At 32.2% G+C, this 19615-nt stretch overlaps 1 protein-coding gene across 4 annotated transcripts in view; it reads right to left on the minus strand.

Moving 5' to 3' along the window:
* The window catches only part of CSMD3 (CUB and Sushi multiple domains 3), a 574229-nt gene that overhangs the window by 72599 nt on the left and 482015 nt on the right, over positions 1-19615 (minus strand). For all 4 annotated transcript variants that reach the window (XM_032747038.3, XM_032747036.3, XM_032747040.3 and 1 more), the window contains 8 exons: positions 19210-19398; positions 15815-15992; positions 13613-13758; positions 10622-10702; positions 9350-9463; positions 5903-6091; positions 5366-5512; positions 2741-2929 (listed from right to left, as the gene is read on the minus strand). In XM_032747038.3, coding sequence (XP_032602929.2) covers positions 2741-2929; positions 5366-5512; positions 5903-6091; positions 9350-9463; positions 10622-10702; positions 13613-13758; positions 15815-15992; positions 19210-19398 — 1233 coding nt within the window. The remainder of the gene's footprint in view (positions 1-2740; positions 2930-5365; positions 5513-5902; positions 6092-9349; positions 9464-10621; positions 10703-13612; positions 13759-15814; positions 15993-19209; positions 19399-19615) is intronic.

The raw sequence follows: 19615 nt of genomic DNA on the forward strand, positions 1-19615 counted from the left end.
AACTGGCTTTCTCTTTGACAACATTTCTGAGGATGCAACTTTTCTGAGCTTGGAAGAAGTGATCCTTTGACTATTAACCAATTATCTTTGTCTATAAAGCTTTAAATCTAAGGCTTTATTCCATGGTACTCTACCAAGCAAATCCCTGAAGTGGTCAAATTCTATTCTTCTGAAGTCAAGACCAGCTAGCATCCACCCTTCTCTCTTCTCTAAGGATTTTGTACCCTAGAATTTCACAGTCACTGCACCCTTCAGCTTTATATTCCTCATCAGTCTCTGCTTGTTGCTGAGAAAAATACCCAGCATAGCACCTCTCCTTGCTGGCTCCTCTATCTCTTAGAGAAGAAAGCTGAAAACTGAAAAAAAGGTATAAGCTACTATTTTATTTATTTTCTTTAACAAAAATAATGTACCAAGAGAAGATATGGTTCTAATAAATTGTCTGTTTGGGTACTAAAAGTAAAAACTAACCCTTTTCTACTTTCTGAAACCATATATCTAATGTAGGTCAGATCAAAAAAAAAAAAAAAAAAAAAAAGTGAAAAAAAAGGGCTTAGACATGTAAGTCTGAAGTACCTTACTTTGAAGTCAAATCTCGAGCCCTAAGAAAGTATCTATCATGCCCACACAGGACGGTTAATCCTCTCAGACTATGTATAAATACTTGGGAAAAAAAAAAGACTGCAATCTATTTTTGCCCCTACTGGGAGCTGATCTGACATAAAACTGATTTGCTTCATAAGCAATATAACAACTGTGTGGCACAGTACCAAAGCTAATAATCACAGCTAAGACACAGGTAAAGCACCAATCCTATAACAACTTGCAGAACAGAGGTATAAGAATCAGTGTTAAAATATGCTTGCATTGCCATAAAAAAACCCCTTACATAGGACATGGAAATTTAAGAAAAAGAAAAACTAGAGTACAGGCACATTCAGCTGAAAAGATCGCAGAAAACTATTTCTAATTTGCTATCACCCCATCTTGGCAACCATAAGAACTTATACCTAATGACCGTCACAGTATCCATTGGCAAGGAGAGACACACATTGAAAAAAAAATAAGAAAACCTTGATTAAGAAATTGAAGATCCCAAGAAACTATAATTTAATTCAAAGCTTTAGAGGGTATGAGAACATGACCCCAGAGAGATAAAAAGTGACACGCTAATTAAACAAGAATATTCACCTTCCATCTTTTACTGAATATCTGTTAAAACTACTATTTCACCTCTCATCACCAAAGAAAGAAACAATTTCTATGACACTAGAATGAAAACATGTGACCATGTTTATTTCTTTTAAATTCCTCAATAGCTTGGATTGAAGATTAGGAAGATCTATCTGTTCCAAGATGATAACTATATGCTTGTATAACCCAGTAACACTCTTCACTGCATAACTAGCCTAGCTTAACCTCTTCCTTCAGAAGCACCTTAATGATAATAAGAGCTTTGAGACAATTACAAGAGTTGCCCGAGCAATGTCCATTGTGTTACACCAGGGCCAGCATTCAGCAGTGCATAAAATTAAAAATTTGCAAAAAATTTATAACATGTAAACAGTGTTGATTGCAATCCTAAGCACCAACAAATTCTACAATATTGCTTATTCACATAATGCACATAATTCACACTGTCTCTTTTACCAGTCAGTAAAATATATATCAGATACATTCTAGCTGCAACCTGAGATGGCCTATATCTGTCATTGAAATTAATTACTCCTTCACTATTAAAAAATCTCCATTAATGACTTGATAAATTTTGAGTCATATTATCCATGTTAACAGTCATTGTGGCACAAGAAAAATATATCTGTCCCTTACCCCTAAATTTTTAAGAAACAAGATGCAAACCAGCAAGCCTTGATAACAGACTTTTAAATAAATAAAAGATCTCCCAAAGGTCACCCAATGACATTTGAGTTTACAGCAGTTTTGAATTGAATTTCACTTTTGTAGAAAATTGCATAGAAAAGATGCCCAGAGAAGTTGTGGATGCTCCATCCCTGGAAGTATTCAAGGCCAGGTCACTGGCTTTAAGCAACCTGGTTGGGTGAACAGTGCTCCTGCACATCCCAGAGGGATTGGAACTACATCTTTAAGGTCCCTTCCAAGAAAACCCTTGTATGATTCTATGAAAATTACCTTTTAGTTAGGGGAAAATGCAAAAAAAAAAAAAAATCAGAAAAAGTTCTTGCCACATCAGATACTTTGACAGGAAAAAAAAAAAAGACAAATAGGAAATATCCAAAATTCATTAAAATAGATTTATCATAGAAATGTTTGGTCATTACATGTCAGCTTGGACAACATGGTTAATCAAATTGAAACATTAAAATATATTCCTTTTTCGCAAACTTCAGAACATAGTTCCAGTTCCAAAGATATACATTAAAAATATACACAGCCCTTGGAAAACCTTAATTATATTAGTTCTCAAAGAACACCAGAATTTTGAAGACTTATGTGAAATTTCAGAAATTATTATTGGACCAAAATGAAGTTCTTAAACATTCTTTGCTGAATGTTAAAGCAGTGTTTTTTGTATGTCAGTCTTATTAGCTCCTCTTGAAATGCTGTTTCTTTAAAGTGCATTTGTTTTTATGAGGTTGAAAAATTTTAGCAAAGAAGTACGACGGTGAAACACTTCCCTTCTATTCACTTCAAGTCAGAAAACTGATGCCGAAAAAGAAAGTTTCTTAGATTATGGGTTTTTTTTAACCAAAGAGTTTACCTTGACAAGCTGGAACTGGAACATCCCATGAGTAATATCCGTATGGAGACTTCCTGCAGATGGCAGTACTTTTCCCGATGAGCCGAAAGCCGCGGTCGCACGCCCAGCGGACCATGCTGTTGAGCTGTCCACCTGTCTGACTGACAATGAAACCGTGCGGGGGCGACTCTGGGGTGCTGCAGTAGAGAGCTTTAAACATAAATATTAAAGGAATAAAATATGTGCTCAGAATTCATGTAGCAATTCTTGAGAAATTCTTGTTGAACTCAGTGGGCATCTGATTGGACACTGAGAAAATATTGCTAAAAGTTTTAATTTATGTATGATAATGCATGCATTGACCAATTTCACAAAATATAAAGGTGATAAAAATAGAGCTTTATAATCTATTTACAAGATTCAGGTTTCAGTAAAAAAAATAGAGTGATAGTTCACTTTTATAATTAGCTATAGCTTTTATGTTTGGGGTTTTTTTATTATTTATTATTTAGTTTATGATGAAATTTATTGCAATTGTATACATTTCAGTAGTATATAAATTTTTGAAAGAGGGAAACAACTAGTGCATCCTAACATAACTCTTTTCAAATAGTCCTTTTTTTCTGGTTCTAAATAAGTTCTTTCATTTAAGTTCTGTGATACACTGAAGTCAAACATTAAAAATAGATTTTAATGATATTTATGACTATCACCATAAGTCCATGGCAAAAATACCAAATCTGCTGCTTTTAGTTGTTGATTTAATTAGAACACATTAAGTCTTACAGAAGTCTTATCTAGACTATGAAAAAAATCATAACTCAATATGAGACCAAAAAATATCTCTAAGAGTTACAGTTATTATAATCTGAAATTATTTATGTATTTAACAACTCTGACATTAAATACTGATTACTTACTATGTTTTTGTTAACTTCCTTATTTATTGAGTACCAAGTAATTTAGGTTTGGCTGTCTTGTCCACTCATAGCAGTGGACCAGAAGGCTCTTATAAGCTGGTAACCACTTTAAGATGAATTTTGATTGTGTAAAAGTTTAACTTGATCTCTGATCAATTTGATTAATAGCTGCTAGCCATAAAGGCTGTCTTCCCTTTTTGTAGGAAAGAAAAGTGTGCTGGAAGCTTGTTTCCAAGTGCTTCCTTTATGCTTTGAAGAAATGTTGATAACTTGAAAATAGAGAACTGCTGCTTCACTTGCTCTTTAAACTTTTCCACGTCTCATGACTTCAGGTAAATGTTTTTCTCACGTGAAAGCTTCCTCTAACCAGAATGTCTATTTACAAAAAAAATTTATTAAACATACTAAAGCAAAGAGCAGAATCAGAACTACTGCTATATCTTTCAGACCACATGCTATGAAAGTATTTTCTTCCTTACACTAAATGTCTCCTGACTTACACTTTTTGATAGATACAGAGACATACCAGTATTTGTTATGTGAAACAGACCACTAGAAAATATTTCCTGTCTGCCTCTCAACAGTTCTCTCTCTCTGCCTGTAAGGAAAGACTTGGAAGAATTTTCTCTTTCTCTTTTAACAGATCCAAAACGGATTACAGGAAATGAAAATCGATAGCATATATTAATTTTTGCCTAGTAAACAGCAAATTTTACCTAATGAACAACAAACATTTTAAGTCTGAGAAAACTGTCCTCTCCTAAAGGAAAAGATGGAACTGATATGATTTTGTGGTATATATGATTGTAATATTTTTCTCCAATTGTGATGTAGCCAAAAACTGAGGAAAACAAAAAAAAAAACAAAAACAAAACCAAAACAACTCAGCAGAAAGAATTTTATACTTATTCTTTATATCTTTATCCACCTTGTGAAATGAAACATCTTTTATGTCAATAACTTCTCTCAAATCTACAGATACTATTCCCAGTATTCTTCTTTGTGTGGATTTCATATCTTTGGTCATCATAAAAAAATTGAAATATAGATTTTATGCAATTGCTTTAAATTGCAACAAATCTACTTTAGCTTGAATAATTAAAATATTTTCCAGTAAAATAAATACTATATAATAATTCTGTAAAAGCCATTTTACTAATGTCTGGCTTTGTCAGGTACTATTTCCACATATAAATATGTTAATTTGAATTAATAACACATAAAATACCAGCTTTTTTACATACTAATGTATCTCTTTTAATGTTGACTGCTGCTTCCGTTGAACCTTAAATTAAAGAGCTCAACCCTTCAGGGTCTCACATTTGCCACTTTCTAGCTGTTTACTCCTGCCTCATTGCAGTGCTTTCCCCTGACCCACCAAAATTCTTAATGATGAATTACATAAAGATCTTGTTAGAACAACACCCCAGTATGAAGAGGCACCCAAGTGCAATTAAATGGGAGAGGGAAGGAGAAAGCTGCTTCTTTTATCTATAGTACAGGCTTATGCCATTTTATAGCCCTGTCTTTTATTAATTCTCTACAGAGCACGTGTGGGGATTTTTTTTTTTCTATCAAGATGAGGGGCATTAGTTTCATATATATAGAACAGATTGGATTTCCTTTCAGTTTGGCTAATTAAGGATGCCAAACATAGCCTTTTCTCATAAACAAATTGTTGCACATTGAAATTTTATGCACATTATAAAAAGTCACATTTGCATACCTATATATCTTATCCTGAAACCTTTTTTATTGGTGCCATGATCTGCTGACCACCGGAGAAATACTTCATGGCCATTGCTGGTAATATTTAGAGAAGATGAATAGTCCCCACTGAGAGATATGAGCAATGGGCTATGACTATTTGGTCCTTGGTACAAAGGAAGGAAAAAAAAGAAGGAAAAAGGAGTTACAAGGCATAAAATAGCATACAATAAAATATATGCACACAATTAACATATATGCAAAACATTTTTCAAGCAAATGCCAAATTAATTTGAATTAAAAAATTGAAATATGTTATAACTGGAAGTTATATATTTGCTCAAAAAAAAATTATTTTTAAGTCCAGCGTGCAGTACAATTTTAAAATAAAGTAATCCAACAGTTGTTTTTAACATAACAAATCAAAAGAATTGCCTAAGATTTTTTTATACTGAAAAATTATGATATGCATAAACAATAGTATTTAGACAGATACAATATAAAAACTCAATTATATAGAAAAGGTATCATCCAAAGTTAAGTATACTATAGTTACCATCAAAAACCTCAAGTATATCAAATTCTTTTTCTGTCTGGAAGAATTCAAAGAACATGCTGATATTATAACCCTTTTCCACAGTAATGGTCCACGCGCACATCTGGAGGTTGGGGTAGCTGTCAGGATATCCAGGGCTCAGTATTACGCCTGTTGAATCCAGACGCATTTCGTTGGCTGGACAGAGAACTGTGAAACAGAAAATTTGGCAAAAAAAACTAAAGCCCATTATTTCTATTTCATGTGATTGATGAGATTTTCTGAGTTTAAAGATCTGGATTACACATTCTATTTCTTTAAATTGAGCAACATGGTGATTTAAAATATGATGAAAGGATTTAATTTTGAATTTATCTGGATTCACTCGGTTTACAAGAATAACCATCTCATTAAATAGGAATAGTTGGCATTATCATGTTATTGAAAGTTTTTTCAAAAAATATGTTTTCCTCATGATATATAAACAAATGCCTTTAGTATATTCATAACCTAACACTGCTAAACAGGAGCTTTGAAATCTTTTTATACTGACAACTAACTCCTACATGAAAATGAGCTAGTCCTGAGTTACGCAAGAAAAATAATAGGATCTTAGTTTTCTGAAGAACTCTGGAAATAACATTGTCTCAATTAGAAAAATCAGGTTTTATGTTGAAAAAGTTATTAGATTATGAAGAGAGATAAAGCAAATAGGAAAGCAGAGAAATGGATAGAAAAGGAGCATTCATCTTCATTAAAAAACTTTGTAAGAATCATATAATATTTGGGTTGGAAGTGACTTTTGAAGATCATCTTGCCCAACCCTCTGCAAACGCATGCAAACTGAGCTTGAAAAACTGTATCTGCCCATATATTTTAAAAATATGTGTATATCAGCTGCAAATTACCATCCAGTTGCTAAACTTCAAAAGTTGTTTCTCAGCCCATGCTTGTTTCAATTACTAAAGAAGAGATTGAACACACCAACTCCATGCCACTTAACAATTCTCATATGGCAGGAATCTGACTAACAAACTACAGTGCTATACCACTTGTGGCACATATCTCAAGAAAATGAACAAAGTAATCCTCTCAGCTTTATATGTACATACAGACATATATTTATAAAAAAAATAAGTGGCAGGAAGAGCATACCAGTAATCTAGCTACACTCATTTATTTGCCGCTGGTTTCACCTTACAAACTGTCCTTTATTTCAGGATTTTGGGCTAAAGAACCCTCAGGAATTGCATAGAGAATTTAAAGATTGTTTCTGTTAAACAGAGTCCCTTGAGAATTGGGTAGGTAAGTTTCATGTGAATTAGAGAAAATGTATCTGAGATGCAATTAAGAGATTCCATTAAAGAATTTTTTCAGGGTCCCCTTATTATGATGCAAAATATAGTTTGAATCTTCTTAATCTGAAATTTTCATTTTATCATGAGAGTAGAAGATAATTTAAAAGAAAATGAAAGGCTAAGTTCTATGCTTTGTTTGGACAGTATTTTAACTAAATAAGGTGATAGAATTTGGCTAAACTGGTGGAATTTAGTGACTATTTTCACATCTAAAGGAAATCTGCAAGAATTTTAAGAAATGCTCATCCAGCTGACACACACACACAGAGTAAAAAAATGGAGGAAAAAAAAAGTGACATAGTTTTAAATAGCATTAAATGTGATATAAACTAACTTGTAATAACTAAAATTACCAAATAAATATAAATACAGTTTGCCTCAATTTTTTTTAGTAATTCCTCATTTGTCTAGTATATCTTTACTGCAATATTTTAGATTCAAGACTAAAAGTAGTCTTATGTTACTTAAATTTTGCTCAGCAGCATTCTTCAGATTTACTTATGGATTAATTTTGAATGTAGGTATCAATTTATTTCAAGTCAAAAATTAAAGAAAAATTAAATTGAATGCCGCTATACTGGCTAAAGCATATAACACATGCACAAGTCAAAGCACTAGGAATTAGCAGTATTAGGTTAGAAAAAGTTCTACCAGTGAAAAGAATTTGTAAACTAATACTAATATGAACCAACAGAAGAACTGAGACATTTCCTTGAAAGTGACTCCTACACAGTGTGTTGCACTCTGCACAATGAAGTATGGTAGCTTACCCATAGACCAATGTGATGTAGTAAAATCATGAAGGACAGGATTTTTTTGGCATGTATTTTTGCTGCCTTTAGATTCCATGAAGCTCTGTATTCATTTTCATTACTAAAATGTAACTTACATATTGTGGTCTTCAAACTTAGACATCAGATTAATAAAGAAAAAGAAAAGATGCTACTTTTTTTCTCTAGGTTGCCAGTAGGACTGGTCATTTTTAACACAATTTGACAAATTCTTTTGCAATTTTCTTTTTAATTTTATTAATCTAACTCTGAAGACCATGTTAATTTCATTTGGCTTTAAAGAGAAATTATAAGGGCATTGATTTAATACTTATCATTGGAACCAATGTTTAGCATTCATATGTGGCAGATAAAAGATTAGCTCTGGTAAATGAAGTCATCATTCTTGAGGTTTTGTCTTGGGTCTTGCATTGAATACAAATATGCCTTCAGAAACATGCACTGAGAGAACACTTCAGGATCAGCACACATGTCTCTATTTTCCCTATCTAATATTACATCATTTTAACATTTAAAGCAATGACTGGAGGTTACTATGGTTTTCCACCTATTAAATGCTATACATATGCCAAGTTAGGATTTAAATTTAAACTGGGGTGTTGAAAGCCATTTCTAGACACATTGGTAACTAAATGTCTGGATTTTCAGACATTATTAGTGTAAAAGTCCATATGAAGCTCACATTTCAATTTCATTTTGAATTTTTAAGAACCACACTCAGTGCTGTGAATGATTTTGACTTCAGCATAGTTTTGTCCATAAAATCAGGCAAAAACAGCTTATTCAGTTGTAAGAGTAGACCCTTCCAGTTTTCCAGGAATGAAGGCAAAGAGTATATTTATATAACATTTTTTTTATTCTCAGCTGAAAGCTTAGGTGAATATTATAGTAATAATAAATTCCTAGAAATTAATACACTGATGTTTAATTTCTTAGCATCTATATTGTGCACTATTTTATAATTTTAGAAAATGCTAAGAAACAGTAAAATATCAATGTTTTACTTGTAAATTTAGTTGATTTGTTCACAATCAATTTACTTTTGCCCAAAAAAATCTTTCATCATGACTGTTTTATGGATATGTTACTGAATTTAAATTACTGGAGAAGGACACACCAAGTGAAGTTCATTAAAAGATTACTAATTATTTTGCATTAATATCTGACATATACAAAACAAAACAAAGCATAGAGTGATATATTGGGATAAATTATCAAAAATCTGAAATGTTTCAGTATGCTGTCTTATGTAAAGAAGTTATTTAAGGAATCACCACTGAACTGGTCTGGCAGGAGGAAAATAAAAAGGAAAAAAAAACCTTGACAAGTAGGTGGTGCTCCGTCCATCTGGAGTCTTTCCCCCAGTCGGCATGTCAGAATCTCATTACCCACCAGCGTAAAGCCTGGTTGGCACTGGTACCTTATTATGTCTCCTGTTCAGAAAAACAACACGGGGCAAAACACACAAACAAAAGCAGCATTAAACAGCAATTAACTGGGACTTTTAGCTTTGAAAACATTATTGATTAATGAAGTTTCTTACCACCATATTATACAATGGGCTAAATGACCTCTGGCATAAACAACTTTGATTAGTCTAAGAAATGCGGTAAATGAGCTTTGTCTTGCACACTGTGCTGCATCTATCACTCCTTTCCACCACGTTATTTATTAGATAGTTTGCTAAGTTGTCTGGGTTTGACTAATGCTATGTGAACCAAATGTCCACAGCATTTTAAGCAATATAATTTATAGGATAACCTTTATGGAACTAAATAAAGGTCTAAGATCAAGTCTGTATTTCATATAATCCTGAGGGGAAAAAATTAAATAGCAAATGGATTTGTTGTTACTATCTAGATCTGGCACTCTGAAAAGAAGACATTTTCATTTCTGAATTAAGAAAACAAAAATTCATATAGTTTTATATACCAATAAAAGTAAAAACCATGCATATCCCAGCAGTTCTCTTTGGCCCATATTACAGAGAAAGAAGGAAAAAAAAAAAGTAATTTCTTTTTGTGACCTATATAAATAATCATGTATTGGTCCATATACTAAAAAATTATGTTCTTTGCTGTCACGTGAGCCAAACTAGCTCACCAGACATCTGAAATCAGATCATAAATGATATTTTTTTGAAATATAGGTGGCTAAGTAATATTATTGACATGTCTCAGACAGTCAGTGTCATCCCCTTCTCTGACCCTCATAACTTTTACAAATTTGATTTTACTTTTTAGGTCACAGAATATTAATTCTAGTACAGAACATACCATTGTCTACATGTTTTCTTATAGATTTTGTTTATCTGCTTCAGTGTAATATAATGTTTTACATTGAATTCTATGAAAAATGTATTTTAAAATTAAGTCAATTACAAAGAGTTATTGTTACTTATTTGTTATCTCTGAAACATGAATGGGATTCAGTATGCATAAGGAAGAAGAACTATTTCTTTAAAAATGTATTTTCAAATAAAAATCTAAAATATTACAGGCATGATTTCCATTCTGAAAAGCATACTGTGCACAGTAAATTTATCTCATAAACAAATTTTGTGCTTTAATTTTATTTTGTTTTAATATTACCTATTTCAAATTCGTCATCCTCAGCTAGAATTTCAGCATTTGGTATATTTGCTGGAGGCTGGCAGACACGGAGCTGATAGGCTATAAACAGGAACAAAGCACAGTTGACATTCTCAACATAGTGATCATAGCCATGAAATAACAGATTTAATATCCACATTAGCAGGATAAACATAAAAACTCAATTTATATTGAAACTTTCAAAAGAATCAAAAGAAAGGACGTGAAAACATTGGATGTTGTGTCTACATTCTCAATTAGTTATTTAGTTTTAGTGGTGAAATCCTCTTCACAAATAACACAAGAAGTTTAGAAGTGGTTGCCAATTTTATCACTTGAGCATTTCCAATCAAAAATTAATTTTTTTTTTATTTTCAATCATTATTGTGCTTTTTTTTTTTTTCATGACACAATTTTACTTTTGAACTCTTCCACTTTTGAAACCTTGCAATAAATACAGGTTTTGGAATCCCAACAATTCTACACAAAGGCAGCATAACTAATGGACAGAAGCATTATGAATGAGAAATTTCCTAATAAATAAAAGGTTGTGGAGTGCACATAACCTGTAGATAATGTCAGAGAATAATCCTGCTTTCAAAATTCTCATTTTAGTTTGACACGAAATAATGTTCTGAGACTTAGCACATGATGCAACAGCCAGGCAAGGTAACCACGTCAAATAAATAAAAAATAAGTAGGAAGTGTATGCAGAAGTGATATAGATTGATTTTTTTTTTTTTTCCCAGAGATCCAATGAAAATGGGCCCATGTTTGGAGACAGACAAAATACAATCTGATCTTAATACGATTAGGACATAAATCTGACAAAAGAAATCACTTTGACATATTTTTTACCTACAATGGAGTCTTTCCTGTGTTAAAGTATACGTTCAGGATGAAGTATGCTTGGTTTTCATTAATATTACATTTTCATACAGCATTGGTTTATAGCATTTCTCTTCAGCACAAAATACCATCTATTTATAGCAGATGATAGTTCAGCTTCAGTAATACACATTCTTGGTTGCTTCATGTGATTGGATCCTTTAGTACTCTAATTGGTCAAACTTTTGAAAATCACAAAATTTATACTGTAAAACCTTTTGTTACTAATGAGTCACTCTTATTTGATATCTTCCTATTACACTCCTTTTCTTCAATCAAGTAATGAAGATCTACTTAAATCAGTGAGTCAGAAAGCCAAACCAATAAAACACACCAATTAAACAGGAAACAGCTGTGCTGTTTACATATTAAGAAAAATAATAATAAAAATCGTGAACATAATTAAAAATTGATTCAATAAAGAACTCCTACAATTTATCTCAAATGTCTCTCATTTTATGGTATTAGGAGTATCATTAATTTTAATCCCAAAATTATTTATTTTAAATAAATTTTACTCCTTGCATTTATTTGACTCCTTGACTGCCTTTCCTTTATTACTATAATTTTTGTTCAGATATGAAGGATCACAGACTCAAAGATACAGAGAGATTTATTTATCTTGACAGCATTAGTAAAAAAATAGTTTTAAGTTTCTTTATAAGTAATATTTGTGCTGCTCAGTTTGCATCTTTATTGCACATTAGGGCCCACACCTGTGTATGAAAATTTTCACAACAAAAGAAACAAGTAATAGGAAATCTTTAGAGACCCTTTAATACTAGCAAATTACTAAACCAGAAGAAATAGCCTATGTTACTCCACATGAGATTGGATACTAGTAAAAATGTGTTAACCGAAAGATTGCCAAGCACTGGAACAGGCTGTCCAGGGAAGAGGTGGAGTCACCATCCCTGGAAGTATTTACAGACATGTAAAGTGCTATTTATCAACATGGTTTAGAGGTAGAATTGGCAGTGTTGGGTCTATAGTTGGACTTGATGATCTAAAAGGTCTCTTCCAATCTGAATAATTCTATGATGCCACGAGCATTTTAGCATACATTCGGTCATATATTGATATATTAGTAGATATATATGAACTCATTAATTAATACAAAATATCCTTTTGTCCTTTGCAATTTGATACATGCAATATAGATGCCAAGATTTGGAGTAGAAATTCTGATTCCTCTCTGCCTATCCCTTCTAGAGTCTCTGCGCCATAATCAATTGCTGATGGTTTTTTCATTATAGGCTTTATGTATTTTTCTCTTTTGTTTTGCTTAGCTTAAAGGTCCTTTAATCCCATACATTCTGTCTATCTTTATTCACTGCTGTCTTTAATAAGCCAAAAAGAAAATCTTCTAGTCACAGAATTTGACCAGGATCCAAAACACAGGATGTAGTCTTTTCATGTTTCCTAGAATGTTCAATCCAATGGGCATTAACAAAGCACCTAAACCCACCCTTACTTCTCAATCTTTTTTCTAATAATTCTATCAATGTACAAGACAATTGGCCACAGAGGGCCTGGATGACTACAAAAAGAGGTAGAATTCAGTGAATTAATTCATACACATTTTCATTCAGTCAGTATTTAATTCAAGTTAATTAACATTAACTACACTATGTAGTTTACTATCATTGACCTATACAGTGTAGTTAAGAATATATCATAGGTATAGTTCACTAGCACTGGCATCTCTACTAAAACCACACTTACTCCAAAATATCCAAATGTCAAAAAGAAATTTAATGTCCTCCAAAAACACTTAGGGTTCAAACGCTTTTTAGAAGCATCATAAAAAGTAAATGTTTGTGCACCTTGAACTTTAGGATCTTGATGCTGTCTTCTTTGTTCATGTCTCATCATAGTGCAATATTTTTATTTTTATTTGAATAATAGTAAATTTTAATATCTGGTCAAGGAAATAACTTATTTTCATCATTCATGTAAATCTTTCATATGTTTGCATTACCCTAGCAGTGGCCAATCATATTAATAAAAGCAACTCTTAGAAAAAGCAACAGATTTTTTTATGCCTTGTCTGCCTCCAGTGACCAGTAAAAACAGTGAAAAAGTTTAATTTGTCACACTTACCATGATAACTAAGTACAAAGAAGCCACTGGTAGTAAAGTCACTGTGAAACTTTATCAGAATCTGATTGGAAGTGCTATAGACTGATTCTAGTGCAGTGTTGCCACTAAATTGTCCAATTTGAGGGGAAGTTTGGTCTGGTCCATCCCTAAGAAAAACAAACAGAATAATTTTTTTTCTTTCTTTTCTTTATTTCTTTGCTCCAAAAAATTAATATGATTTCTCTAAATTTTAAGTGAATGCACTAATTTTTCCTGAGATTATAGTAAAAGGCATGAGACAACTAAAGTAAGATAAAATAGACAACAATGGCTGAAGACCTTCCTGTGTGTGGACTGAATATTAATTCAACCACCATTTGAAAGTCAAATTCTTATTTTCTAATAAAAATTTCAGCCAACTCAAAATTACTGAATTTGTGATTGTACTTCATCTACTTGCCCCAACCTCTGATCACATTTTTGTATCTATACTTTCAAATGTGGCCATCAGAAAATAAATAAAACTAATAACTGTTCATGTCCTCCAGTCTTTTGAATCTGACAATTTCTAGGAAAATTAAGAGATAAATAGTGTTGTTGTAATTAAATAATAGAATAAATAAAAAGACAATAATGAATATTGGCTTTGGCAAAAATAAACCCAAAATTCTTATAGACTCCTGAATACAAGATTCCCCTTGAAAACTGGACGTTGACATTAATAAATGAACATTTTATTTGCAATTATTATTCTAAGTTAATTTGAGATGTGCTCTGTTGCCAGCATTTTTAAAATTGGTTTTTCTCCTCTAATTAACAGTTTTAATGTTATAATTTATAGCTTATAGTATATATGGATAGATAAGAATTGATTTAAAGATTATTTTTATGAGTGAGTGAGAGTTTTCTCAATCAATGTGTTGCTATGTTATGAATTTTATATAAATGGTCATGTCTTTTTGACTCAGTGTCATGGTTTGCCACTACAGGTAGGTATTAATATAATTATTGGTAGCTTTAACCAAAACTGAGTATGATATGCATCTGATTAATTTCTTTAATCCTTCTTCATATGAATGTATTGATATTATTTTGTACTATTTATTATGATTTAGACAATACATGTAATGCTTGAAAGATCATTGCTACCTTATGGAGAAATGAAATACTCTATTTAATATAAAAATCAAATCAAATTTAGTACTAAACAACAGTGGAACTGTACAGAGGACAGCATCATGATTTAAGAGTATTAAATGTTCATCCTAGCTTCCGTCCAGATTAGAATTGTCAAATGGTAAGAAATAGGTGTTTTAAAGGTTTTTTTTTAATAGTTATTAGCATAATATATTTTAAAAAATAAAAATATGAATATATTTTATTTTGAAATTTTTGTAGTAATATATTTTTCCAAATCATGGCGCATTGAGCCTTTCCCTTCTGTTTTAGTGGGGAAATTGTATGCTTGGAAGTATTTGAATTGTGAATTAAATGGTGTTTTTTTGCATTGGAAACTGCTATAAAATTTTTGATCTGCACTGTAAATAAAAAAGTATCTCAGAAATGGTGTAGGCTACATAATTAAATAGCCATCATGTATATAAAGCAATTTTTACACATGTGTACAAATGAGGACTAAAGCCATTAAATGTCTTCAAATATGTGGTGGAGGGATTAATGTGATAGGCTGCTGCTGAGGGTTATCACGCAGAGAGCCATGGCAGACATGGATTCAAGTACACAGAGAATAGAATTTGTTTACAGTTATTGTTGGCTCAATTAATTTTGTCACAGCCAAATACAAAAAGATCCTCTCATTTATGTAATTTTAAGAATAAAAGAAGCCAATTTGGAAGAAATTAATGAAGTGTTGCCCTACTTTAGTTTATAATAGTCCTTCTCTAAAACACTAATACATACATCTAAACTCCTTATCATTCCTTTCTTAAGTATTATTTCTCTTAATTACTGACGAGTTATTATAGAATACCTCTGTATGCTTTTCTTTGCTGACAAGCTGAGACACACTATTATTTTTGATTTCTTGTCCAGGGTTAACTAGAGAATGGTCCATTGGAAAACATGGATTGCTGCAAGTCAGTTATTTCTCCTAGAGAGAACACCAGTTTCAAGGGGAAAAATCACAAATCTATTCTTTTAAATTCATATTTGGTTATGTAGTGTCACATGAAGATTAAACAAAAGCCAAAAGTGTTTTCTTACCAGACAGTTATGAAATCATATATTGGCTCTGTTTGGAGAACTGTGAAATTGATGTAAATTCCATTCCCAGGTGGTACTCTTACAAGCCAGAAGCAGTCTTGAAAATTTGGATACTCATCAGGGTATCCTGGAGAGTATATGGTGCCATTCATTGCAGTTATGTTTCCTCCACACAGAGCTATAAAAAAGACCCTTTTTTAAAATAGCCAGTAAATGCTTTTTGCATTCTACTTAGAGTATATAAACCCTCTAGTTTTGAACACATTTGTTACACTTAACTTCATTGCATATGACCATATCTGTGCAAAGAAAACAGATTTTATTCACTATTGTACTGAGTCAGAAGTATATTTTGACAGTATTTGTCAAATATAAAAGTAAAAAAAAAAATAATTCTGATGCAACAAATACTATCAGAAGTGAAATTAAAGACATATATATACATATAGGAGGAAATTCCCTGCACAGCTGAAAATTACTTTATTAGGGCTTTGTGTAAACTCCAACTACCAATAAGCAATAAATCACACTAATTGTTTTTATGTATGGTCACAAGAAGATAGCCAACAAAATTAGCACATGAAAGAAGGCACATACAAGGTGAAGGTAGGTAGGTAGGTAGGTGAGGTTTAGAGGGGAACTTAAAAGTTAAAACATTGTGTTCAACAGTATGAATAGTAACTTTGCATTCCTGGATATAAATTATGGTACATAAAGTAAGAGTCCTCTCTGTAATTCATGTCCAAGAGTGCTAAGTTTAGACATCATACAGTGCAAGAGTGACCATAAAGATTCTGGACTTTCCAAACTATGTATTTATGGAAAACTATTAGTCCAAACTAGATTATTTTCTCCATACAGATTTCAGATGTATTTTGATTATGACATCACTTGGTTATTACAGAAGAGAGCCTAGCTCTGGAAAAGTAAGTAAAGCTTAAAATTGTATAATTTTCTTTAGTTTGCATACATTCATTTTGCCTACCCACCCCTCAAGGTGCACAATATGGCAACACAGATTTTCTAAAATGTTTAAAAATCTTCAACTAGAGCAGTTTTGACATATAGGAATTATGCATTGTTTGTATTTAGCAAAAGCATATGTTAAGGTTTATGTTTATAAACTTTGGTGCTGAACTGTAGGGTAAGAAGTTATACACAGTGACACTTCAACCATTCAGACTCAACAGCTTCGGCAGTGCTTTTCTTCAGCTTTAACCTTAAAGGCTCAAGGGGGTTTGAGCAGTACAGACAGAAATGGTTTTGCAGTCAGCTCTTAGGGGAGTGAAGTAATGATCTGATGACTGTCAGAGAAAAAGACTTCTTGGAAAAGGAGAGGGAACAGAATCCAAACAGGTTAAAGCAAGGGAGATGAGTTAAGAAGGGTCAGAGAGTGTTAGATGATGCTGAGCACAGGTTAAAGGAATATTAGGTGCATGGGTATGCAAGAAGAGAACAAAATTGTTTAAACAGAAGCAAGTTTAGTCATATTTAATTCACACTGTCTGCTTCAAGAAGTTTGAGGAACTAAAAAAGCCTTGGTATAACTTGTCTTACAATAAAGACATAAAAGTAAACACAAATTTAAGACATGCTGTGTATTTCTAGTACTAGGCATATACAAAAAGCCAACTACATTTCAATGCTTTAGAATAAAAACCTTTATCTTAAATAAAACCAAGTGAAACTAGAAGACAACTCATTATCCTTTTTCTGCAACAATAAAACAAACAAACAAACAAAAAAACCAACTCAAAAATATCTGTAGCATATAAAAATGTCACAAACCCTTTACTAAAAATACCACATATCAGCACAAAACCCCATATAATTTAAGAAATTTGTCTAGGAGCTGAGTAGTGTTGACAGTCTGTAATCATGTAGCAAACATGCATCTTAGACCGCTAATATTAAGTTGGTGGATTTTTTTAATCTTCATTTTTCATATTAAATTAAGTAGAAAAAAAGAACATTCACCTACTGTTCAGGAACTTCATCAAAATTGATACTCAGAGAAACAACATGCTTTGGACATCTTAGAATTTACTAATTAAATTGTTGGTTCCAGTAAGGTATTTCAAAGAAACAGAATCCCTGCATTTAATAAATTGTTTTGATTGTGAGGCACAGAAAATACAGCTAAAACTAACTAACAGGAAAAGCTAAGTGTTCAGCAGCTAAGACATGAACCATGAAAGCATTACTATTCACAAGATCCAGAAAATGGGTGGTGAAACTTAAGTATAATGAATTAACTTCTTCCCCTTTCAAAAAAAAAAAAAGATAATGGGTGTGTCATCTGTCTTTTCTATTATAAGGCTTCCCCTTCTTGATTCAGTACCAGTTAGGTCCTAATTTAGCTACCACATCCCCCTGAAATTCCTAAGGCCCATTTGAGTCCAGCAGGAATTTTGAATAATGAGGCTTCTCATTTAAATATCTAAATTTGGGTATATGATGCAGAATATAATGAAAAAATCCAGAAAACAGGGGAGCTTTTTATTTTCTATTTCGGTGGTTGCATTTGGTTTTGGAGCTTTTTTTTTGGAGATGAGGTGCTGTTGTGTTGTTGTTGGAGGTTTTTATTTGTGCATTTCTCTCCTACATGACCATGAGGATCCCATTCTCAATGCTGTTTCACTATTCAATATAGAGGGAAGCTAAGCCTTTATGTGGAGGATTGACATTCTTTGGCCTGCTGCTTAGAGACAGGCTCCTTTCAGCTTATGCTTTCTCTTTTAGCACAGCTAGAGAAGAGATAAACACTTCAACAGAACCATTATAGTAATTCTCCTTAAAATTATGGCTTGAATGTCTCCTTAAAATAATAGCTGTCTGCAAGTCACAGTTCCTTGAACCTTCTTTTTTTGTTTCAAGCACAAGTGAAAAAAACAAATGTAAAAGGTTAAAAAAAGTAATTTTAAAAAAGTCCCATTCAGAAAAAGAATATGTATAAATGATTTCACAGAACACTGGCTGGAGGACAAGTTCACTATAGACCAATTTTAACATTTCTTTCTAACTGATAAGAAAGAACATAAGTGGCCAGAATTTGTAAATTCAACTTTTGAATCCTTTTTTCTTAATTTAATCCACAGTTTTCACTACATTGCCTCACCTAGTTTAAAAGCAGCATGGGTCTCCACGTTCCAGACTTAAAGCTTAACCATCCGAAAGTAAACTTATTATCTCAGATAAGTTTTCAGAGATTTTATATCACAAAACATTTCAGTTTCTCTGCTAAAATTTTAATGGGCAAAATTGAATACTTCCTTTGCAAAGACCACACGGTTAAAATACAGGCCTCTGTAAATCAAAAATCTGAAATGACTTCAGTTAAGAGCATTAGGAAGACTTGCAAATGATGAAGGGTTTATAGGTCACCTGGAACGTACCTTCACATCTGGGGAGAGGATGATTCCAATTGCGGCTGATGCCATGAAGACAAGTCAGAGCTGAATTTCCAATCAATGTGTAGCCAGGAAAACACTCAAATGAAATAGTTTGTCCCACAGTAAAGTCATTTCCAATTACAAAACCATTACGAAATGGTCGAGGATCAGGACAGCTTTGTAGCTGATATGCTGAAATAAATAATAATGGTGGAAAAAATCAGTAAAATATAAATTCTGATTATCTCAAAAATAATAGATTTTAATTTAAAAAATTAGCCCATATGTTGGAAACTAAAGTTCCATTATGGTGATGATCAAATCATTGATTTTACACCTATAGAGCTATGGTGAAAGCAGCTATGCTTCTGTGCTGCTAAATAACATTTATTTTTGCTGTTTGAAGATA

Source organism: Taeniopygia guttata, chromosome 2, assembly GCF_048771995.1.
Source record: "Taeniopygia guttata chromosome 2, bTaeGut7.mat, whole genome shotgun sequence".
NCBI lineage: Eukaryota > Metazoa > Chordata > Aves > Passeriformes > Estrildidae > Taeniopygia > Taeniopygia guttata.